Source organism: Xyrauchen texanus, chromosome 24 (assembly GCF_025860055.1).
Source record: "Xyrauchen texanus isolate HMW12.3.18 chromosome 24, RBS_HiC_50CHRs, whole genome shotgun sequence".
Classification (NCBI taxonomy): domain Eukaryota; kingdom Metazoa; phylum Chordata; class Actinopteri; order Cypriniformes; family Catostomidae; genus Xyrauchen; species Xyrauchen texanus.
In genome coordinates, this window is record NC_068299.1 from 30,831,901 (window position 1) to 30,857,199 (window position 25,299).

A 25,299-nucleotide genomic window follows, 5' to 3' on the forward strand; every position below is an offset into this window, starting at 1 on the left:
GGGCTGAAACATTGCTGTGCTTGATAACGTGGTGGAGCACGTTCTCTCCTGACTGGACCTGCAGTTGACAATGCAACACTGCTACGCTGGCGGGAAGGGAAGAGCGACGCTAGGTGATCGTCCATCGACGTGTCCACACTTGGAGTTGCAATGGTCGGCTGCTGCCCGATTGGTGTGGCATTTGACAGTGTTCTGATGGTCTCCGCTGAAGCCAATATGGTGTTCATTGGTGTAGAGCAATTGGCAGGGGAACTAACGGTCAACAGTCGCTTATGTTGTGGAAGGCGCGGTTTTCTTCTATGCTTTCTTTCAACAGCTTCTAGTTATTCGTCTTGAGGTGCACTACTGCCACCAACTGGAGTGGAGTGGGTACTTTAACCACCTTCCGTTTCAACTGAAATGTGCTTCCGTTTCAACTGAAATGCTTGCATACAACATACTGAAATGCTTGCATACAACATACTGAAATGCTTTCATACAGCATACTGAAATGCTTTTCAGTTGTGTGTGTGAGAGTGTAATCATTTTAGTTGTATGTATGAGAGCATTTCAGTTGTGTGTGTGAGAGCGCGTTTCAGTTGTGTGTGTGTGAGCATTTCAGTTGTGTGTGTGTGAGCATTTCAGTTGTGTGTGTGAGAGCATTTCAGTTGTGTGTGTGTGTGAGCATTTCAGTTGTGTGTGTGAGAGCGCGTTTCAGTTGCGTGTGTGAGAGCATTTCAGTTGCGTGTGTGTGAGCATTTCAGTTGTGTGTGTGAGAGCATTTCAGTTGTGTGTGTGTGTGAGCATTTCAGTTGTGTGTGTGAGAGCATTTCAGTTGTGTGTGTGTGTAAGCATTTCAGTTGTGTGTGTGACAGCATTTCAGTTGTGTGTGTGAGAGCATTTCAGTTGTGTGTGTGTGTGAGCATTTCAGTTGTGTGTGTGTGTGTAATATTTTCAGTTGTATGTATGAGAGCGTTTCAGTTGTGTTTGTAAAAGCATTTCACTTGTATGTGTGTGAGCATCTCACTATAGTATGTGAATGAATTTGGTTTCATATGTGTATGTGAGAGGAAAAGTACATGTATGTGCATGGTAATTCTGAATAATGTCCCTAGGGGCACCTCATACGCATGCCTCGTTTGATGTCAAAAGGAATAACCCAACTTATTATAAATGTTTCATTCATAATTATTTCCGATTTTTTAAATAAGCTGATTTTTGGGAGTAATCAGCATATTGATGTGCACGTGCTCAATAACTGAGTTTTCATTTTTGGGGAACTATTTATTTAAGGCGTTTATATTGGCTTACACGTTGCCGGGTTATCAAACATAATCAGTGTGAGATCAAGCATGTAAATGCACTACACTGACTGGATTATTTAAATAACAGATTATAATCAGTTGTATCTGCTTGGATGACTGTGTTGTGTTTCATGTCTACTTCATTCGTAGATTCACTGCATCTAAAAATATCGGCCACCCCACCAGAGTCAGATCTCGGATCAAAGCAGGGGTCAGTCAGCTCCTCCGTGAATCCCGCCCTGCCGTTTAGCCTAAATAAACCGAAAGGATGGGCTTATCCGGGACAGAGAAGCGCAGGGTCCTGCCGTGCCGTGTGTAGAGTGTGTGTCAGGTTTCATTCTGAGAGAGACTCAAGCGCGCAGCAGTCAGAAAAACCCGTCAAATGGCACGACTCATCCGCTCGGACTCCCATTAGATCCGGACCTTACTGAACCACAATCTCCATGCACTAGAACCAACAGCATGCCTCCGTTGAGGTAACTTTGATGATATATATATTCAGATGGAAATGAGTTATGCTTCAGTGAACTTTTAATTACCCGTAAGGAGAACTTTTAATCGCTTCATTTGAACCCCGACCCTGCTCAGCCTGATTAAGTGGTGGATAAATTGTAACTATATAAGCTACTGCTCACAGGACATGGAGGACATGAAATTGAGAGTATCACCCCAGTCCAACCGTGGCAGGACTTGCGTGGAGCATCCTTGGCAAAAGCGCCTTTGGATAAACAGGAAGGACCTGTATGGTACATGCGTGTGCACCGCACTGTGTTTGATCTCGTTTGGAGTTTGCGTGTTGCTTTACCTGAAGACGTCCGATCTGCAGTCCAGGGTGCTCAGTTTAGAAAAGGACAGAGAGCCCTTAGTCTCAAGTTGGATATCTCTTGAACAGGTGGAGCCCGTCTTCTGGAGTCGAATAGATCAGATTTTAGAAGAGGTGAGCGGCCCCTTTTTATCCTTCAGATTTTATTTTTTTTTACTTTTTATAATAATAATAATAATAATAATAATTAATAATCTCACTGTACTTGATATCAAACTGAGCTGTGAAAACGTTTTGTTCCCTATGCTGACAACAGTGGGATGCTTTGACCCCCCCAATCTGTTATAGTCTTATTGTCTGTCAAAATAGTCAAAATTGTTTATATGTAACCGAGAGAATATTATGGTATGAGCTACCTTGTCTTAGGTCTACAAAGGTCTTCTTAGGTGCTCTTATACAAGGTTTGTTTGTGTGTGTGTGTGTGTGTGTGTGTGTGTGTGTGTGTGTGTGTGTGTGTGTGTGTGTGTGTGTGTGTGTGTGTGTCTGCATTGTGTCCCAGGACAGAGTGAAAGTAGAGATGTTAATGTTGTCCCACCTTGAGAAGCGTTGTGTCTCAATGGGAGGGACTTGTTGAGTCTTTCAGAATGTGTGTTCTGAAAGTTCACTGAGTACAGTGACTTTGAGTTTTCTGGAACTACAATGTGTATTCAAATATGAATTTAAATTTAGAGAAGTTGACAAGGTAAACTCCCATCCTTCGCCTGGGACTTATCGGTGTTTCTCCTTTGGTATACTGGCCCTTGTTTTTTTTTTGCACTTTTACTGGACACATTTTGCACTCTGGGAACATTTATTTTTATTATTGAATTAATAATAGGCATTTTTTCAATAATCTTTTGATTGTATTGTTGTCTGTTTATAACGTTGCTGTTTTAATTTAGCTGCCTTCTTGACCAGATCACTCTTGCAAATGATGCTTGTAATCTCAGCGAGTCTTTTTTGACTGATAAATAACTAGCAACTTCTATAGAAAATATTTTCTCTATTGCATACATCTTCAAAATAAGAACTAAACCAGAGTTTTAAAAAAATCAGCATCACGATAGGTGAGAAATAATGAAATGCTTATAACACTGAGTTAAAATTTGTTAAGTAGCTTTCCAAATCAAATAAAAAGTTCACCCTAATCAAACTATTGCATTTGCTGCTTCCAGATCAGATTCTTCCACGTGGCTCCTTAGATCTAGAATGAGTGTCTGTAAATAACAAGAAATTTCCTAACCCATTATTAATGTGATCCTGTAGATATGTTCCAATTATTCCACATTTTCCTCATTGCAGCATTCAAAGCCTGGTGAACACATTGTGTCACCTTACGACCACCTGTTTTTCATCAACAGTCAACCAGTTAGGGCTCTCACCAGCTTCAGCACTAGCTGAACACACGTCGCCTAGTGTCGCTGTGAGCCCAAAGTGGTGAGGTGGAGAAAAGTGAGATATACTGTCGCCTGCGGCCCTGGTCCATTCACACTGGCCTCTGGTGGTTCATCACCTAGTTACATGAAAAAATATTTGCAATTTTAAATGTGCATTGGATATTCAGAATTTTGCTTGGAAAATGGCTGCCATCTTACTACCTGAAGTTTGTAAAGAAAAAAAAAAAAAGCCTATAGAGGATTGTACAGTTAAATATCTAGTGTGTTAATGAGACAAAACAGGATGGAGCAGAGGCAGACAAGTCACATCAAAGGAATAGTTCACCCAAAAACTAAAATTCTCTCATCATTTACTTACTCTCATGCCATCCCAATGTGGATGACTTTCTTTCTTCTGCAGAACACTAACAAAGATTTTTAGAAGAATATTTAAACTCTGTAGGTCCTCTGTAATGCAAGTGAATGGTGGTCAGAACTTTGAAGCTCCAAAAAGCAGAATAAATGCAGCATAAATTTAATCGATATGACATTAGTGGTTCAAGTCAAGACTTCAGAAGTGATATGATTAAGTGTGGGTGAAGAAACAGTTAATTATTTAAGTCCTTTTTATACTATAAACCTTTATTTTCACTTTCACTTCTTTTGTTTTTGGTGATTTGCAGTCTTCATGCATATCTCCACCTACTGGGCAGGGAGGAGAATTTATAATAAAAAAATAATTAAATATTGATCTGTTTCTCACCCACGCCTATCATATTGCCTCAGAAGACATTAACTTAACCACTGGAGTCTTATGAATTACTTTTATGCTTCAGTTATGTCCTTTCTGAAGCTTCAAAGTTCTGGCAACCATTCATTTTCACTGTATGGACCTTCAGAGCTGATATATTCTTCTAAAAATCTTAATTTGTGTTCTGCAGAAAAAAGAAATACATACACATCTGGGATGGCATGAGGGTGAGTAAATAATTAGAGAATTTTAATTTTGGGGGGGAAGTAACCCTTTAAGGTGAAGTAAGAGTCAATCTGAAGTTGAGTGTAATGGTGTTAATTACATCAGGTGTCTGAATAATGATGAGTCACTCTCAATGAATCATGGATTTGTTTAAGACTAACTGGGCTTTGAAAGCATCTGAAGTGTGTTTATTACCAGGGTGTTCTGCTATCCAGAGCAGATGTTTCTCATAAACATGTTGATAACAAACATCTCAGCATCACCATAAAATTGGTCGTATGGTTCTTCAGTTACTTACACAAAGTCTTCATTAAAGCTGAGAATTTTTTTTACTGAATGTGCCATTTGAAGTTGAAAATGATGCTGATTTGACAGTTTTAATAGAATGTGCCAGAATGTCCTTTCGGGGTGTAATCAAGATCTATTCGGGGAGAAGTAGCTGATAGAGTAAAAGAAGGAGATCGAAAGAGAGATCAAGCTTGGCCTCTGGGCACAAAGTCTGGGGGTCTTAGTAGTAATCTGTCACTGGAATTGTTAAATGTTGTTGTCATCCTTTCAAAATAGATTGTTAAAACCAGATCAAATACTTGGTATCGAGTTACCAATAAAGCTGGGAGGCAGAGAATGTCCCCTCCCTTCTAACCTACCCCTGAAAGCTTTGGGGCATCAGCTGTCTCATGTCATTACAGCAACCTTACTGTACATCACACAGGATGTTGTCATCATATAGGGATAGTTCACCCTAAAATGATAATTCTGTCTTTATTTACTCCCCATCATGTCCTTCCAAACCTGGATGACTTTCTTTCTGTTGGGGAACAACAAAAATGTTTAAGCCACACCCACTGTGGACAAGCTTCTCTCATAGGATTCATGAATGCAACAGACATCAAGATATTCACTGAAACATTACAAAAATGTGGGGGTTAATTCTCTCCAAAACTGTAAGCTTTCAGAAGACTTGGCATGTGACTTAAAAGTTGCATGAACTAATTTTATTATTTTGGATCCTTTGTTTATGCTTTAAAATGAGCCACGGTCAACTGCCAAAGATGGACCTCCATTTTTATTAAAACATCTCCTTATATTTCCAAGTGAAACTTGATATTCAATAAGAAAAAATATAGAGTGAGACTAAAACTTATCCAATGGGAATTGGATGAATTGTGAAAAGTGGGTGATATATACTTCAATAGTGCCAGGTGGTCAAAGAGGAGGGGTTTAAAAAGGGATTTTTGACATCAGCAAAAAAATTAATAAATTCAGAGGCAGAACAAGTTAATACATTTTAATACAAGATTACAAGGTCAAACATATTTTCATTTGGAATAATATCCCTGATGATTTGTGCACTATGTGTCCAGGAATCTGTATTAAGAAAGTAAATATAGTAACATTCTATGTTAACATTAAAGGAATGGCTCACCCAAAAATGAAAGTTCTCTCATCATTTACTCACCCTTATGTCATCCCAGATGTGTATAACTTTCTTTCTTCTGCAGAAGATTTTTAGAGGAATATCTCATCTCTGTAGGTCCTCACAATGCAAGTGAATGGTGACCAGAACTCAGAAGGTCATAAATCATAGAATATAGCATCAGCATAAAAGTAATCCATAAGCCTCCAGTGGTTAAATCCACATCTTCTGAAGTAAATGATAAATATTTAAGCCTTTTTTAACTGAAAATCTACACTTTCACTTCCAAATCCTTGTGGAAGTGACTTTCACTTTCAGCCACCATTGAGATTTATAGTAAAAAAGGACTTATATATTGATTTGTTTCTCACCCACACCTATCATATCTCTTCTGAAGACATGGATCTAACCACTGGAGTCTTATGGATTACTTTTATGCTGCCTTTATGCATTACGAGGACCTACAGTGTTGAGATATTCTTCTAAAAATCTTCACGTGTGTTTTTCAGAAGAAAGAATGTCAAACACATCTGGGATGTTATGAGAGTGAGTAAATGATGAGAGAATAAATATTTTGGGTGCACTATTCCTTTAAGAACACCTTTATTGCAGTCATCCACACAAACATGTTTTTCTAAGTAAACATAGATGTCTTTGACCATTGTACTGTGCCTTTTTTAGACAGCTTGCCAGGTTAAATTTAGTGTTTACTTTTAAAACGCATTTCGATACACCTGCATTCTGTTCTATTCGTTTCTATTCCATTCTTGCCTTTTTTTTAGCACAAGAACATGTTTGGTCTGAATGAGTTAATCACAAAATTAAACACATAGAAGCTTCAAAAAGAAAGCTGAGTAATTGTTTCTTTAGACCTTGTTCAAGGTGCTCATAGTCAAGGTCACTTTTTATTCATCACTGGTTATTGTTTGCTCAAAATGACACACTATTTTTCAGGAGAGCACTTCGCTTGAAGTGCAGCAGGCTTCTTACTTGCCATGGTTTGATGTCAAAGCATCATTTAAAATGAAAATTCACAGTAGCCTATCTGTTTCTTAAAAATCTCTCATTTGGAAGTAACCTGCATGGGAACGGGGCTCTGGTAAATCATGGATTAAAGCTTTGGCAAACCCTGTTTCATTTTATATGTATAGTATATTGCTCTCGTGGAAAAGTCATTTGCACACAGTACAGGTTTCTTTCAAATTGTAATTCACTTTCCACAGTTTTTGTTCTTGCACAACAAATCGCCTGTTGGCTAACCCAGCTGTCACACATAAAGTATATTTTCATCATAGTGTTCTACAGCTTTTCCTGTTCTATTTCTGTTTTACAATATCTATAGTGCTGTTGAGTTCAGTAGTGTGGAAACCTGCCACAATAGCATTTAGTGTCTGAGAACAGTCTGAATAAAGACATCTCCTGCTGGGAAGAGGCTCTGCCAGTATCAGCCAAATAAAGCAGTTTGTGGTTAATATAAATATAAATATAAAAATGTTAGATAACAGCTCAATAATTATTTAGCTCAAGTGTTTCAATTTTAAAAGTAGAGGGCATGACCTGTTGTCCTTTACCATGTTTTACCCTTTACCACTGAAAAAACTTAACAAAACTTTACAATATGGTCATGAATTAATACAGTCAATGATTGTTCTAACAGTGAAATGGCATGGCATAAAACGGGTATGTCTTTTATTGACGACGGGGAGAATGGGGGGGGTCATGAGAATACCCTGAACTGGGCTAATCAGCTGGGTGGTGATAAAGATGAGCCGGAGGCACCAGTTTGAGAGCGAGAGAGAGAGGTGTGTGTGTGTGTGTGTGTGTGTGTGTGTGTGTCTATGTGTTTTATGTTGTTTTAAGTTGAGTTTATGTCATTAAAGTTTACGTTGACTGTTCTGCCGGTTCCTGCTTCCTCCTTGCCCATCCCTTAACCGTTAAACTATTATAACTGCTTTTATAAAGTTTTATAAGCTTGAACTGAAATTGCAATAGTAGTGCAGTTTAATGTCATACACAGCTAGTGGAAATCTGTTTTTAAGAGAATTAACTGTTCTTTAAATCCTGTTCATTTTGCTTTAGTTAAACTGTGTTAAAAATGACATCAGTAATTTTTGGAATTACTTTGGAAGTACAAACTTGTCGCAAGGTCATTTTTAGTATGTGTATATTTAGTATAGCATTTAGGAAGTATTATGTCATTTCCATAAAGTTCACACAGGTGTCTAAGCTGTGTAGCCAATGTGCTACGCTCAAAAAACTGAACTTGATTCAATATATAATGGTTCCACGTGTTTAAAATGAGATTTCTTAAATTAAAACTTCCATGTAATCTCAACTTTAATATTTCAAGTAGAGGAAACCACACTGAATTGAGTAAATCCAATTAAATTATACATGTTAAATGAATGATTCATTTGAGCATTTTCAACCTGTCCTCAATCTTGACTCTTTACCATGATGATAACCCCCAAAACTCCAACATAACAGAAACTCTTCAAAATAACACAACAAAACATTAAAAACCGCAAGTCTCCCAATCTGAATGAATCTGGATTTTGTCATGACAACAACCACTGAAGCTGGCATCACATTAAAAACAATCAAACAAACAAACCTTCCCATTTGTCACGTTTTGTTTATATGACTCATTGAATGTGTGGGAACGTTTCGAAAATGTTTCCATAAATATTGAAGACTGAAAAAACAAGGGACGCTGAAGGCTATTATTATTATACTTTACATACAGCATGGCAATTTTTTGCACTTCTCACTTTAAATGTCCTGTTTGTTCATTTGCAGAAATTAGCAGCACATCTTCCGAAGATTCGGACGGCGCGGGATGCATCTCACAGCTGTCTCTGTCCACCAGGTATGCCTGTTAACCCCATTCATCCACAACCCTCCCCCTGTCAAGATTGCACCACACCTGTGCTAATGTGCTCTGCCCACTTCTTCTAATATGCCATTGAATGTAGTTTGTGGTTAAGTATTTTTGCAGTGGCCTTTGAGCTTCCGCTAAAATGTCTCTTGTCTGCAGATATGTGAAGAGAGTGCAATTGTTTCTCCCCGCTGCAGGATAGAGACCTGATCACAGTCGACTAGATCCAATTTCCCCCTGTAATGTAAAAGATTGAGAAGAGTCCCTTTTAAAAAAAAAAACAAAAAAAAAACTCTCTCCTTCCCGGGCCTTCACAATCCACAGCACTGCACTTGTGCCCTCAGACTGGCATGGGTGACGTGACAGGTGCAGTCGTATTTTCAGATGCTGTTGGCAGTCATTGGTTTCTTTTTGTGTTTGAACGGGTTGTGATGCAAGCCGAAGTGCCGGTATGCCGTCATGCGTCATGTTTAATTTGCACACAGAACATTACATTGAGACACAGAATATTAAACAATGTATTATTTACATGAATTGTATGTCTATTTATACTCTTACCTTGTTTTATATTCTGTGTCTTACTATAATGTTCTGTGTGCACTTGCTTGTTTCTCCTTGTGCATGTGAGAACACTTGGAATCAGATTCTGATATGTCCCTTGCTGAGCACAGGGAACCGTCTACAAGGTTCACCGCATACTGCTGACAAATCATCCATACTCCCTGCAAGAAAAAACAAAACAAGTTGCCTAAGTTAGTTTGCTGGTCTTAGCTTGTCTCCCAGCCTTGTCAGGCTTGTCTGGTTTGTTGGTTTCAGAGGTGTTTTGGGTACTTGTCAGCTGGTCAGGATGGGAGACCAGATGAAGACCAGCTTGTCTGGGCTTGGAGATAGAGATCTATTTATCCAATTTGCAAATGATTTGTCCTTTTGCACCAATTTGTGTTCATTTAATGACTCCATACAACTATAAGGGATGACTTTGTTTAGAAATTAGGAGTCAAACTGTGAATTTGGAACAATAGGAATAATATAATTAATTGTTAATATTATTAGCAACTCTGTTTTTAATGATGTTCTCAACAATGTTGTAAACAATAATTTTGGAACGGTAAACAATATGCATTCAATCTATATGTAACAGAATAGTGAAAATACTGTAAAATGCAATTTTACTACAAAATGAAATGTAAAACCCTGTGTGGGAACACTCTTAAGTGAGGACTTGGTTGTGAATCTTTGAACCTTCTTTGAACCGGTTTAATTAAACGAACTTTACAAACAAACTCATTTGCTGAAATAACTTGAGAGCTAAGATCAACAAACAAGGTTACGCTGGTTAAAGCCTTTCTGTTTTGGCTGGGCCTGTTTACAATGTACACAAAGTTTGATTTCTTTATAGCCTATTTCAGTTTCTGCAAATATTATCTTTATAAAACACATTAATCCTCCTATTCATGACTTTTTACATCACAGAAAAAGAAATTAATGTTTCTTTTTAGTTCAGAATAAGTTTAGTTCCCCCAAAAATAATATATTTGGAGAGTTTAGAGATCTGATGATGGTAAATCATGTCCGTAATTTCAACGGAATGTAAAAATGCTAAAGTTAAAGAATTGTAATTGGTTAATGGGTTCAAATATACGGTAAAATAAAATTATATTATATTTAACAAAACAATACGTAATTGTACTGTAAAATATTGTTACAATTATGTGAATGTATTTTTTGGGTCTTCAATGTAACCTCCAGATGTCAGACATTAGACAACAACATTGTGTGTTAATTGCCTGCATTTGAGTGTGTGTGTGTGTGTTTGTGAATTTACACAGCTCTGAGAACCAGGCCAGATGGTACATATATCTCAGTGTTAATTAGGCTAGTCAGTACCAGTCATTGTTGTGTTAACTGAGTGGGAAGTGTCTTCAGACAGCGTACTCAAACCAGTTTAAGATGGACATGTCATGGATGGTCTTTTAAAGAGTGAAGCCTTTTGGGCCAGGTGTAGGCACTGTTTAACAGCAGGCATCCCAGATAATGGCTGTGTTTGTTGTTGTTTGGACTTTATTGCTGTGCTGTGGGAAAGTGGGAAATCTCGCTATAAACTTTTCTTTTACTTATAAGAAAATTCTGTAATTTACTCACTGTAATGTTATTCCATACCTGTATGACCTGTAAAGAGATGTTAATTGACTGTAGACAACAAGTACGATAAATGTTCAGTTTGTTTACATTGTGCACGGTTACACTTTTTTTTTATAATGCATGTATATAAATACTATGTATGGATGTGTTCACATATATGGCATTCTCCATAATACCACCTGCTGCCTGTCAATCACTCAAGCATGCAGCGTTTGGATGGCTTCCATTCCATTGTTTATTTTGAGTGTTGGGGGCGGGCAAGAGTGGCCCTTTCATCAAAAGCACAGACTCAAATGCACAGACTCATATAATATTGATTTAATGTTGCAGCAAGAGAAGAGGCATAACTTTGCTATCCACAATGGCATAATCACATCAACACCTCACCAAAATTTCCAGTGCATAGTTGGTTTCTCCTCATCCAGGTTTATAAAGAATGCTAAATGTCTGTCATGTGCAGTTCAATCCAAGGATAGAGCATTATTCTTGGCTTGGCATGTTTAAGAGAAGACGTGCACTGTGACAGACTATAAAAGTTCATGGTGGTTTTATACATATTTTTTTTTTCTCTTAGTTAGATGCATCCCCTAGCAGACCCCCCTCTGGTGGTCTAGCTGGTTTCCTAGCCTGGCTAAGATGGTGTTAAGCAGGATTAGTTGGTATCCAAGCCTAACCAGCTGAGAAGTGCTCAAAACCTTGTTTTATGAGTGTAGCACCACTGTAGCACAACAACGCCTTCAAAACACCTGGCAAATGAGCTATGGGAATGTTTCAACACATCCAAATGAGTTTATTTTTTCTGATTTTCTGAATCTCAAGGGACTTCAGAGGTTAAGTTTACTCAACTTGTGTTTAAAAAGTAATTTGGCCCATTTTCCTTCACAATGAAATCCTCCATGATTTGTTTTTGTTAACAAAGTCAGAGTCGGTTCATACACACAACTGTTTACCCTCCAGCATTGCACGTTTCAGCTGTAACAGTGCCACACATTCTCATTCACTGTGTGGACTATTAGAATATTCGGCACAATTTTAGAAATGCACTTCATCTAAGTGTGCACATTTTCTCATTCAAGACCCTTGATTTACCAGTCATTTACTTTTATTGTCACCACATACTAACAGTACTTCGAAGTTAATAAACTGTAATGGCTTGTAACTTCAAGAAGGAATGTCCTGACTATATATTTTTCTTTAGTGGTTAAACTAGATTATTAACATCGTATTTTTCAGCATAACGATAATTAGTTTTATCTGGGGGCATTTAACATATTAGACATATTCTATTGAGTTCAAATTCATTTAAATCTTTATTAATGCATTTTATAACAGTGGTTCTCACTTGGTGGGTTGCAACCCAAAATTGGTTCACAGGATTGTTCTAATTGGGTGGCATACAACAGGGAAGAAACAACGCTAAATGCAAATACAAAATGCAACTACATAATTTAGCTTTATTAGGATAACAAAATAAATAGGCTTATTCTATTTTAACAGGTTGGAGAAAACAATTTGCAATTACATATCTTTAGTTGTTGTACATCAAACAAACTCTACTGTATTTTGCCACAGATTCATCTATCACTCATCTGGTAAATGCAAACATGGAAGGTTATGTGACATACTCTCATCCCTGAAAACCATGAACAAAAATGTCACCCCGACTACCTTAAATACAGCTTGAAATGAGGATAAACATGACTTTTGCTGACCACAATGTGTTTTGTGTGGTGAATTATTGGAGAGACATTTAGAAATAAACACTCCAACTAGAAAAACAAGCCTTTTGACATTTTCGTAATAAATTAATACATTTGTAAATTTTTGTGTTTTATTTTAAGGACATTTTTGTTTACTTCTGTACAATAAACAATTTTGGTTCTGTGTTGGGTCGCTACTTGATGTCCAATGTAAAATCTGGGTCCTGAAACAAAACCAACTGAGAACCACTGTTTTAAAAATGGTAAATATTCATTGTGCGTGTTTAGCTGCGATCCCAAAGGCCTCTGAACAGATGTGTATATATAAACACCATTTAAAAAAGGCATCCTTGTCATAAATGGCAGGATACATCCCAATGCTGTGAACAGTGACTTGTGAGGCTTTGTCGCTCTTTTGCTGCCATAGGAAACAGGAACCTATTATGTATACATAAAGACAATGATTTATGGTTATGAAAAATTTCCTTAAAAGAGCATGTTTATATGCCATGCTTTTTTTGCTGGTATGATGGTCATGGAGACGTGGAAACCAAATGCATGTTGCTCGAGGTGTGAATGAACACTGTAGAAAATTATAGCATGATGATGGATAAGATGCTCTTTTGTTCTTGCTGAGATTTTTTAAATTAACCCAAATCACTTGCTGCCAACAAATTTGTCAGTGTCAATAAAACTTCCATGATAGTTAGATTGAATCCAGGCCCAATCATCCAGAACACTCTTGAATCCACACATTGTTTTCCTAAAAGCTGAATGGCACTTTCTTGGATGCAATAGTAGGAAAAGAATAGAAATCAGGAGACTGCCGGCCTCTCTGATTCTATGCACCCCCCACCCCCTATAGCTCTTATTTCCACAAAAAAATTCCCAATTCCCTAATGGATTTAGCTTCTTTGTGAATGAATTCAGACCACAGGCCAGCATTGGTGGCATTTGTGGTGTCATAGAGGGTTGTAAGTGATGGTGTAAGAGTGCTATCTTTGGATGCGTGCATCACGGACACTAGTTTTGACAGCTCCTCTGTTGGTCTTCTGTGGATTTCTATGGCAGCCGTAGAGAGCGGGACATCATGGGATTTCATTGCATGCCAGTTTGAGGAGATTAATCACGAGGAAGCCATTGAGCGGGGCAACAGGATGTGCCAGAGGGTAAAGGCTTTTAAAGCCCCAAGCTTTACTGGCAGGAAGTGACTTGACAGTTACTTGACAGTTTACCTGGAAGCAGTCCGAGGAGAAGCCATATCTAGTGTGTAACCTGAGCTTGATACAAAGGATCTTTACGAATTAGATATTTGCCATTTTTAACATCCCCACTATCCCAAAGAGCAACAACAACACAGCCCAGATAATTGTTTTTACTGCTCAGGCATTGCTCTTTCAATGCTTAGGAGACTTCATTGAGTTCTCAGTTGTGTTTTATTGAAGTATCAACTTTCTAAATTGGCATAGGAGAAATAAAAATAGACAAAAATTAGACAATAATTGATATGCATTAATAGAATCGTCCTATAAAATTAACATGGTTCAGATAATTTTGTCTTTTTGGAAGAATCTGATTAGAAAGATTTTGAGTTCACATAAAAATCAGATAAACCTATAAAACCAAACCAGACCAGTTATAGATAGTACACAGGACAGACTCAATGACTGCCGAGTAGAACTGTGTCAGCAGCTCCTGTGGCAGGTTGAACATCCTCAGCTGGCGAAGGAATTACAACCTCTGCTGAGCCCTCCATTGTGAAGAAGGCTCAGCAGAGGTTGTACTTCCATCACCAGCTGACCACAGGAGCTGCTGATACAGTTCTACACAGCCGTCATTGAGTCTTTCCTGTGTACATCTATACTTGTCTGGTTTGGTTCAGCCACCAAATCAGACAGAAGGAAACTACAATGGACAGTCAGAACTGCTGAGAGGATTTTTGGTGCCCTTCTGCCCTCCCTCCAAGACCTGTACATCTCCAAAGTGAGGAAACAAGCAGTTTGTGGACCCCACAAACCCTGTCCACTCCCTCTTTGAACTGTTGCCCTCTGGCCGGTGCTACAGAGCACTGAGCACCAGAACATACAGGCACAAGAACAGTTTTAACCCTAAGGTAATTTTCCTCATGAACCATTGAACCGCATCAGGACTCCCCCATAGTGCAATAATGTAAATACATATCTCATATACATATGTAAATTCACATATTTAATTAAATAACTGTACATACCCCTACCTTGCACATACGGTACATTACCACTTGCACATGTACAAACGCCATCCTTTTATATATCGTATTATTTGTATGTCTGTATTGTCTGTTTATACTCTTACGTTTTATATTCTGTGTCTCACTGTAATGTTCTGTGTGCACTTTTTCTCCTATCACCAAAAATATCCTTGTGTACGTGAGAACACTTGGCTATAAAGCTAATTCTGATTCTGAAATCGCTGATATTGATTGCTTACTTTGGTATCTTGCGAATCTAAGCACAGTTTGAGGCATTTTTAAGATTGCTTCTTCTTAAAAACTGTAAACATGTGTTGTGGCAATGCCGAGGTGAAATGTGCACTGTGTGGCGCTAAAAGCAAATTACAACATGTGAGGTTTTAAGGTTAATGCTTTATCAAGTATTAAATGAACAAATCCTACCTTCCAACCCTTAAACATAAACCTTACAAATGCTGTCATAAAGAAAAACAAATGTGACATGAAAAACGCAATTGCTAAAGCAACTATGCAATTTCATGGTTCGCAATTTCAAATTTTTAAGCGCATGTGAATCATTGAGCATTTCCATTCACTAAATAATGCACATTAACTTAAGGGAGATTGCCTTGTGATAATGTAGCATCTGAATGATCTCCTTGCTCCTTGCAAGACTGGAGCAATTTTAAGCGAATTTAGAATGTTTATTCATCAAGTGTTTCCATTCAGGATTTCTTATGCACAATTTCAAAATGCACATACAAATAGTTGGATCGAAACCCATCTTTTGAAACTTTCTACTTACATTTTGACACACATGCTGTTCAGGACTTGTACCCCAGTCATTTGTGATGCAAGTGCAAAGCTCTATCAGTTGAGCTACTGTGCAATATGATAGCGCCTGAAGAAGCTTGTAAATCATGGGTGAAAAGTAAGTTGTTATGACTTGAAAATGTGCCCTTTTACTCTAGATTTTTGTGAAAGAGAATAAAAGTCATTGTTGTTTTAGTGCCTCTAGTGTTCATTTCATCAGGAACCTGACATGATGCAGACAGTGAGCCATGAAAAAATAATTATCCTTTGGGAGAAAACATGTACTTAGGTTTTTACTAAGGTATATCATAGTTTAGTTGTTAAAACTTCTCTGACTGTGTTTTGTTCCTACATTGTAGCCGTTGAATTGCGTAAGATACACTATCAGATATCAGTGTGGCTCCAGAGCTCCCACATGGCCATGGGCTCACAACACATGGCATGCTGGGCACTTTGAGAATGCCCAATGCATTGCTTGATGACAGACCAATGTAGACCCCCAGGACTGGATCAAAGAGCACTGTGAAATGTGTGGGTAAGAGAGAGAGAGAAATACACAGAAATACAAAGACGCAACCTCACTGTGCCCATGTGGTTCAACATGCTCAAATTAACTCAGGACATTAAAGCCTGTTAATACTATCTCTTGAGAAAAGAGGCAAGAAAAAACAGCAGTTGAAGTTAAAAATGCTTTAATGTCCTTGTAAACAAGAGGCTTCCTCTAATCTTCACAGATGGGTCAGGTGAAAGGGTCTTGCTGCTGGTTATTTAAGGAGTTCCAAGTTCAGCTTGACATGTCTGCGGACAGGAAGAGAGGCTTTCGGATCTTGTTTCCTCACCCATGATTACTTTACACCGCAGCTGCCAGAGAGCTGCCTTACTGGGGAGAGATGTAGTCTGTGAGTCATGAACAACACCAAAGATCTCCAGATGGACAGACAGAGCATGAGGAAGCAAAAAGGATAAGACAGTGTGTGAGAATCAGGGTTCAGAATTTAAGAATTGGATTCATTTGAATTCATGAGTTGGAATTTGAATTGGAATGACAGAAAGAGGATTTTACTGAATTGTTTGCTTCCATTTTGAACACTTTGGGGAATATTAAATCATGTAGGTGGCACTGTTATCTAAGACATATCGCATCATACAGAGTGATTGTGATTTACAAGCAGTTTTGATTCTTTTTATTTTATCCCAGATTTGCTTTGAGCTAATTAAGAACTAATGAGCACAACATGTTGAATTATTTGCAGATGTCAACTCACCAATTTGCTCTTAAAAGCTGCACAAATTGTCTGTAGTGTCAAAATAAATAATAATTAGAGAATGCAACTAGTCGACTTATTGATGAGTAATCTGTGTTGACTGTGTTGACGGATCACATGACTTCACTTGCGCTTATTGTAAATATGGATATTCACTCTTATGTTGTTTTCAATCCGGATGACTTTCTTACTTCTGTGGAACACAAAAGGAGATGTTAAGCATAATGTTGGCCTCAGTCACCAATCATTTTCATTGCATTTTTTTTCTCCATACAATGAAAGTGAATGGTGACAGAGTCGGTCATTCTGCTTAACATCTTCTTTTGTGTTCCACAGAAGAGAGAATGTTGTGTGGGATTGGAACAACATGAGGGTGGATAACAATAAATGTAAACAGACTTGTAATTTCTGAGTGAAATATCCCTTTAACATCTCCAGTTTTGTACAAGGAGCAATAGGAGTGCAACCCTCAATGGTGCATTTTTTTTATTTCAAAAGTAGGTGATGAGCAGATATATTTTGAACAAGATACAAATGCATGGACGTTTTGATTTTCTTTGGAAATCAACCAACAAGCACAAACATTTCCCACCAGGTTTGAAATTCAGAGAAATGTTAAGTACCTCTGCAGATGGCGATAAAAATAAGCAGTGAGCCGAACCAATACAATCTCCCAGCTGAACAGAGGAATGATATCAGTGCAGTATAAATGCGTTGTGGTCACCTCTACTGCCCTTTTTGAAAAGGGACATTTTAGTCACACGCTGGAGGCAAACCTGAAGAGCCATGATTCTTTCTGGCTCCTAACAGATAATGTGTGTTCGTGCTTTCTGTTGAATTCCACTCTTTATGCACTCTTCTATATATTCAGGAACGTCTGCCTGAAGCTTTTAGGAAATACAAACGATTGAAAAAGTGCACTTTGAAAGAGCATTTATGTTGGATAATTGCCCATTACTTGTGTTTGGCAGTAACACAGTGTATTACTTTGTAAATTACTGTGTTATATTAATAATACAATATGTTCATTTACATTAATTAAAACATTTACATTTCCAAAAATTGAGTCATACAAGTTAGTTTCGGTCCAAAAGCCAAATCACACTCTTGGTCAAGTGATGTTGCATAAACAATGGTCTTTTTTTGGTTACAGCATGCACTGAGATCAGAATTATTTGCAAGGTACTGTACAGTTATAGGAAACTGTGGATATTTTTACAATGTCCCATACAATAGATGTCACATAAAAAATGTATTGAAGGGGACACACAGCAAAACCAAAATGGCACAATCAGGAAATCAAAACCTGAAGTGTATCTACAATATGTATCAAATAATTGGACTACTAGAAAGCATGTGTGCATGGACCATCATTCTAGACATAGGATTTACATTCAGTCCAGAAGTCTGATAGTCTGACATCTTAAACGAGATGTCATGTGTGTTCTGTCTGCATATGTGAGTGTGCATCTGTGTGTATGTATGCATAGCCCTGGTTCCCATTCCCCTAAAGCACAGTATGTATTGGCATCATCTGTTGAGGCCCCCTAACTTGCGGCAGACTTCCTGTGGTCATCAAGGTGCATTCTGCTCACTGCCGCTCAGAGGGAGCCAGTTCACTTCTTAAGTTAACAGCTCTGGGCAGATGTCCAAAAACAACAGGTTTTATTGAATTTGAAAGAAAGAAAAAAAATGTCCTATTGGACTCTTTTTGTTTCGCAGGCTATTTACTTTAACGGTAGTTGAAATTGTAGTAGCACATTTCTAAAGGTCGTGTGTCACCTTTTAGAGCCTAAGACTAATTAAGTGCATGAAAGTCTTTACAGAAGAAAATGTTACCAGCTGATCACGAAAGCATTGCCCCCCACTCAGAGGGAAATCAAAGTTTTTAAAGTTTTTTTCTTGGGTTGTTTTATAGAGTCTTCAAAAAGTATTCATACTTTATAAATTACAACCCCCCCCCCCCTCCAGTGATATGATATCAAGCTTCACAATAGAATTTGATAATGGCTGAAGATGGCTGAAGACTCTGCATGATCCATCTAATTTAAAGTTTATGTTAATTTCCATAATCATGTGTCTCTGGATAGCACAGGAGTCAGTTTTGAAAACTTACTCGATATGAAAAGGTTAAAAGAAAAGATAATCATGTAAGAGTGGAGTCTTCATGCTTAAACATCCAGGATTTCAAGCAAGTCAAAGTATAATGACGAAATCAGTCCTTTTCTGACTAACCTTGGCATATATGCTGCTTTTAAGCTAATAAGGACTTAAACAGATGGCTCAGTATAAGACAGACTTACGTATATGACTTACCTCTCTCTTTTATGTCCACATCAGGCAGTTAATGGGTAAATCGGCCTTGGGGCTATGCTTTTGACATTTCCTCTTAAGCTCAGTTGCCTTTTCATATGAAACCAAAACTCATTAGATCAATCACACAAATATCAACATTATAATTGAAAGTTACTGAAAAGGATTATGTTGCATGAATGCAGCAGTTACTGTTTGTTAATTTAAAGGCATGGCTGTTTAATATGAAGATCATTTGACTTACTACCAGCTCTGCATTTCAAATCATTCTAAAGTTGAATTCCATCTACATGTAGTTTGTTGAAAAGACACAGAGCATTATGTAAATTTGTCTTCCCAGACATTTTAAAAGTTTGTTTAATTCATTTATTCAATTGTATATGTTTATTTGACTTAATTTTAATTAGTTTAAGCATTTAGGAGAGATACAATTTGAATTTTGTAATACTGTAACTTTGTTGGCATCTCATATCAATGCTTATTTTTTGTATGTTAAGAGCATTGTAATTATTTGTTATGCTGGAATACACTGAAGATCACTAACTATATAGGAAATATAAATGCTGTCCTACATAATCCAGACCTCCAGTGGACCATTTTGCAAGTGCTAATTTAAAAGAATGAGATCTGTTTCAGGCTGAAGAAACTCCTGGAGGCTTGCTTTGACCTCTGACTCCCCTCAACCAATGCTGCATAACTCATAATCCCTGTGAAGTATTTATGGATTGGACATTGGAGCATTTTGATTGTCACAATGACACAAATCCAACACCTTTTTTTTTATTTATACATGTTTAAATGTTTTTCATCTTTTGACAGCACTTTATATGCCCTAAAGTTACTGAAGTGTTTTTCTGAAGTTCCACTTCACTGTTCCCAGCCCCCATCCTCCCCCAGCTTGCTCACTCTTCCAAGTGAAGCACTTAAGAACTAATTAGGCCCATTAAACAGAGAGGCAGCATTTCTTCTCCTTTGTTTGTGCTGTCAAGTCTGAGAACCACGTCACCTTCTATCTTGGTGAGGTATTCTACTGTCTTTACCTAATCTGCCCCAACTTTCTCAATAGCTCTCTTCTTCTGTCCTTTCATCCTCCCTCACTCCATTTTCTTTCTCCAACTTTTGAAAGAGCTTTCAAAAATAATACTTCCACACTTGAGGCAAAGTGATGTCAGAATCTAAAAAGAAAAAGTTCAGTTCACGTGTCTTGAAAACCTTTAAATGTTTTTATCAGTATGCCCTAAGGAAATTACATGTTTATAAGTAGCTGTAAGCAATACATTTTTAAACTACATATTTTATGTGTGACATGACCAAGTAGTTTTTACATTTTGAATACAGTTCAGACACCTTTATAGACTCGACTGTGTTTAGAAATTAACTATAAATTAACTATAAATATAAAACAAATAAAAAACATCTACATATATACAGGTGTATATATACAGTATAATTATAAATGATAATATTATATATATTAAATAATTATAAATACATAATATATAACTATAATCAGTTGGCTGATTAGTTTAATTGTTAATGACATTGCAATGACTATCAACAATGACAAATCTATGAACATGTTTATAAGATCTAACTTGCTAAGACAGATTCTCTTCAAAGTTTTGCTTTGCCATGACAGTTGTTGACCTGTGGGATACAAAAGCTATGGAAGAAGATGGCTAATGTGGCAATGGTGATAATGCAAAATTTATGTTATGCTCTGACACATTTCACAATGTACTGAAATTTAGATAGTGTCTGCATTCACATACTGGCATAGAGTATGATTCGCCATTATAGATGTATTTATTGTTCCTAAACTCTTTGGCTCCAAATCAGCAGAAAACCTTCTCAAGGTCCATCTTCTTCAAGGTAAAGCTGTGGGATTTCTTCTGTGTTCAGCTGTGGTTTCTTGACGTTTATCAAACTAAATTAATTGAATTGTAAATTAGCAAATAATTGAGCCTCATTGAGGATTTTCATCTGTTACACTGGACTCACACCCTAAAGTGCTTTTTTAATTCATGTGATTTTGTATTCAAGAAAAATTTAAATACCCCCACAATGGATTTGCTTTATGCTTTTGTCTTGGAAAGACATTAGAAGATGAAGTTCCACAGATGAGTAACGAGTACACAGAGATGAGATCTATGTGTTTAACAGGGACACTGGATACTGACCTAACTTCCATTCTTGTTGACGTCAAGAAGCTGGGGACCTCTGGTTGACTTCTTGCTGAAGGAAATGTGGAAGAAAGTATGAGGAAAAGAAAGTGGGAAAAACTGAAGGGAAAAGTTGCCTCAAATATTTTAGAATCCAAAAACTTCACTCATATCATTGAGAGACCCGAATCATGGGGTTTTACAGGGTCTTAAACTATGGTAAATTTGTGCCACACTAACACGGTTAAGGTTGGAAAAGGAGAAGATGGGAACAATCAAAATAATATTTAATAAGAACTTAAACAAAAAGACACACAATTCACAAATGCACACATGGTAGCTGCATGTGGCTCTCTCTATCCCGAACTGACGCATTCCACTGCATTTATCCCTCTCCTTGTCTGATTAGCCCAATTGGGGGCCAGGCGTTTGTAGTCATTGCTCGGCCCCGCCCTCCTCCTTGTCACACACACACACAAATGGAAAGTGAATAGGGAAAATATCCCAGCCAAAATATATTTCTAATGGCTATGAAACTGCAACAACAACAACAAAAATATTGAATATCTAGCCGGTGGGTAGTAAATAACCACATAGGATACACAAATACATTTAAGGAAATTCGGTAAAGAAATGCAAAAAATTCCATACGGAAATGAAATACGGTAGTGAAATATAGTAGAGGCTAATGTTAAATGAAAACACAAACAGGGCATTAGCGTACCCATATTCTTCAGCATACATCACCTTAATACATGCTTACATCATTCACAGCACCCTATGCTGCTGTGCTTTGAGTGGTTTGAGTACTTGCTCAAACCACTCAAAGCATTTGATGCATTTTAACCTGGCTTTAAGGACATGTATAACAGTTTAAAACAATAACATTTTCATTACACGTTTTCACATATTTTCACATATATTACACTTGTATTATACTTATTACATCACATGTATTACACTTATTCGCTAAACTGGAAAACACTCTGGGCTATAAATTATTAAATAAGATTCTAATTTTTAATTCTAAATTTACATACCCAGTTCTAGCATGTGTGCACCAAACATGGTCAAATTCCACAAATGCAATATATTTGCCCATAACAAATACAAAATTTTAACATATGACTCTTTTTGTTAGGGTTACCTCATCTTGTTCTCACTGTTACCCTTTGTTTATCATTTTTGTCACTTTTGTCACTCCTTAGTTTTCACTTTTGTCCCTTGTTTAACTCCATAGTCTCCTTGTCAGCTTTCGTGTTCACCGTTCATTGTTTGCACCTGCCCTCGTTAATTTGCCATCTGCTTCTGTTTATTATCTTGTTATATTGTTTGAGTTCTGTTTGTTCATTGATTCCTGTCTTCCCATGTCCGTGTATTTAAACCCTGTCTGTTTGTTCAGTCGGTGTCTATCGTTGAATGTTGTTAGCCTGGTATGTGTTCCCTGCCCGTTTTTCTCAGTCTTGTGTTTATTTCCCCATTGAGGGTTTTTCCTTTGTTCCAGTGTTTTCCGTGTACCTGCCTTGTTTGTTTTATTAATAAAGTAGAACTGCACTTGGATCCGCATCTCCTCGTCTGCCTTTGCTGCTCATTCACAACACTTTTGAACACATATTTAGTTCAATTTCTAAGCATTTTGTGTTAAATTTGATATTTACCCAAGAATTCTCAACTGAAGCTTTCTTGCGCAATACATGTTCTCACATTTCTAACTAGTGCACATGCGCAGCAGGAGAGAGTGTTGTGAAACAGATGTCGCAAAACTCTGGTTCTTAAAGTGGCCACGTCCATTTTATTTTTTTTTACAAGAGTTAAATTACATGAACTTTCTCCTCTTGGCTACAAATATATTTGTTTTTTAGTTTTTTTCTCTGTCCTTATGACAGTGGAATTATAATAGAATTAATATAATTATAGCAGTTTTCTTCCTTGTAGTGACGCACAGGTTCATTCATCCATCTCTGCCTTGGTGAACCTTTCAAAAAAACGTGAAGACGCATTGAGATTTGTTTCCTCGTATTTTTCTTTTGGCTGCCACATAAAGTTCTGAATCTTAATACTAGTTGTAAACAGGGCCTCTTTACCTCACTCTGCACAAAATTTAAACACTTTTTGACACTTTAATTGACACTTATCAATTCCAAAAGCACAGACAGGGACCGAGTTCACACAATGTAGAGTCAGACGAGCCTCCAGCGCTGTCAACATACTGCAGGCTTCCCAGAAATCTGCCTGTTTACTCTTTTTGAAAGACACATGGCTCTTGCCAACCGGACTGCATTTTAAAGGACTCTGTAGGAAAATAAGACTACTGCCAAATTTCACAGAAGTATACTTTGCTGAACTGAGGGAAAATAAATGTGTTAATGCTTAACAGTTAGGTACGTAATTGGTCAAATGATGCTTTCTCTACACAGACTTGTTTAAGAAATATTTACTTTAGACAAATTAGCTTTTCAACCTCTTACACAGCCAACAGCTGTTTTATCATTTGAATTGGGACTGAGGACCTTAAAGGTGCACTAAGTAATTTTTGTTGATGTTTCACTGGCTCTTATTTCTAATTCCTAATTTAATTACTTTTAATATCAGGCTGAGAACATTAATATTGGTTTGCTTCAGGGCAATGTAGACTCAGAAGACTTTGTATTTGCTTGTTCCAGACTTTGTAGCATAGCTTGTAAAAATATTTTTAGGATGTACAATGTTACTACAAAGTTGGTATTCTTTGAAGTGCCAATGAGTGCCATGGTACAGAAATGGAAAACCATGTGTCTAGCTATGTACCATGGTACTACCATGTTCTATTTTTTGGCCATATAACATGTTAGTTTGATATTCTTGGAAATACCTTGGAGTAACATGTAACTACCATTGTACATGAATTTGAGGATAGTATATATCAAAGTAGCATGGTTGTACCATCTGACACCATCCCTCTACCATTGTATCAAGTGGTACTTTTTCTAAAGGTATTTAGTTATCGTCAGGTACAGTATACTTATGAATGTGTCCTATAACTGAGGTCAAAGGTCAACTACAGTGCTTCATCAACCCACTGCTGTTAAGACGTACTGTATATGATGATGAACAATCATTCAAATAAAGTTTTGAATGTCTTTACCAGCTGTGAAACTGGAGTGTGGGGTGGGTGGGAGGATGGGGGGGGGTGGTATTGGGGTGTAATCATCAACTCCTTAACCATCCTGTCTTACCCCAGCTGAGCCCCAGTTGGTTTGCTCATCATGCTATGAAGCATCCGTTTGATGTCCCCAAGATAAACAGGGTTATTTGCAGTGCTGTGGGCTTTGACTGAGGTGCCCCACTTTGGGTTGTCAGGCAGAGATGTGTGTATGTAAGTGCAGGACATTGGGACAACCTTGTTCTCGATTGCTATGTCCATGGTCAGAGCAGAATTTTGTGTAGACTAGTCACGTAGGCACACAATCCATCAACGGTGACCTCAACTTGCCCTGTTGACCACAAACAACTTTGTACACTACATTTTCTTTTCATTTATAGAACAAAAAGTGGATTGTATAATGACTGGACAGTGTATCATTTTGCAAAGCAAATTAGACCAAACCTCAAATAATTGTCCAATTTTTGTTTTTATGATCTCAGCTCTTTGCCTGCTCTTAGATACTCCTTTTCCACCACCATGGTGTCAAGACTGGAAAGAAAATCAGATCCGTTGTACAGGAGAGCTTTATTAACACACAATAGAGTAATGCTGAAAGGGAGAGAATACATTCTGGACAGGGCAATGGTGAAGTCAGACCAGTAGGTGGCACCTGGGACCAATGTAGGAGAAGGAGGTGCAGAGTGAGAGGATCTGGGAGAGTGAAGGCAGTCACCTGGCCATGTGGATGGCAGGAAGGAATGCTGCTTGAGGCTGAGCATGCCAGAATCCAGGAAGGACCCGGCAGTGAGGTGGGAACACAGGGATCCAACGGTGGAGAG

At 37.7% G+C, this 25,299-nt stretch overlaps 1 protein-coding gene across 1 annotated transcript in view; it reads left to right on the forward strand.

The window, feature by feature from the left end:
- Nucleotides 1-1,592: 1,592 nt before the first annotated feature.
- The window catches only part of LOC127617754 (collagen alpha-1(XXV) chain-like), a 51,947-nt gene continuing 28,240 nt past the window's right edge, over nucleotides 1,593-25,299 (forward strand). Inside the window, exons 1-2 of the mRNA XM_052089835.1 lie at nucleotides 1,593-2,220; nucleotides 8,654-8,723. Of these exons, the coding sequence (XP_051945795.1) occupies nucleotides 1,924-2,220; nucleotides 8,654-8,723 (367 nt within the window). The 5' untranslated portion in view covers nucleotides 1,593-1,923. The remainder of the gene's footprint in view (nucleotides 2,221-8,653; nucleotides 8,724-25,299) is intronic.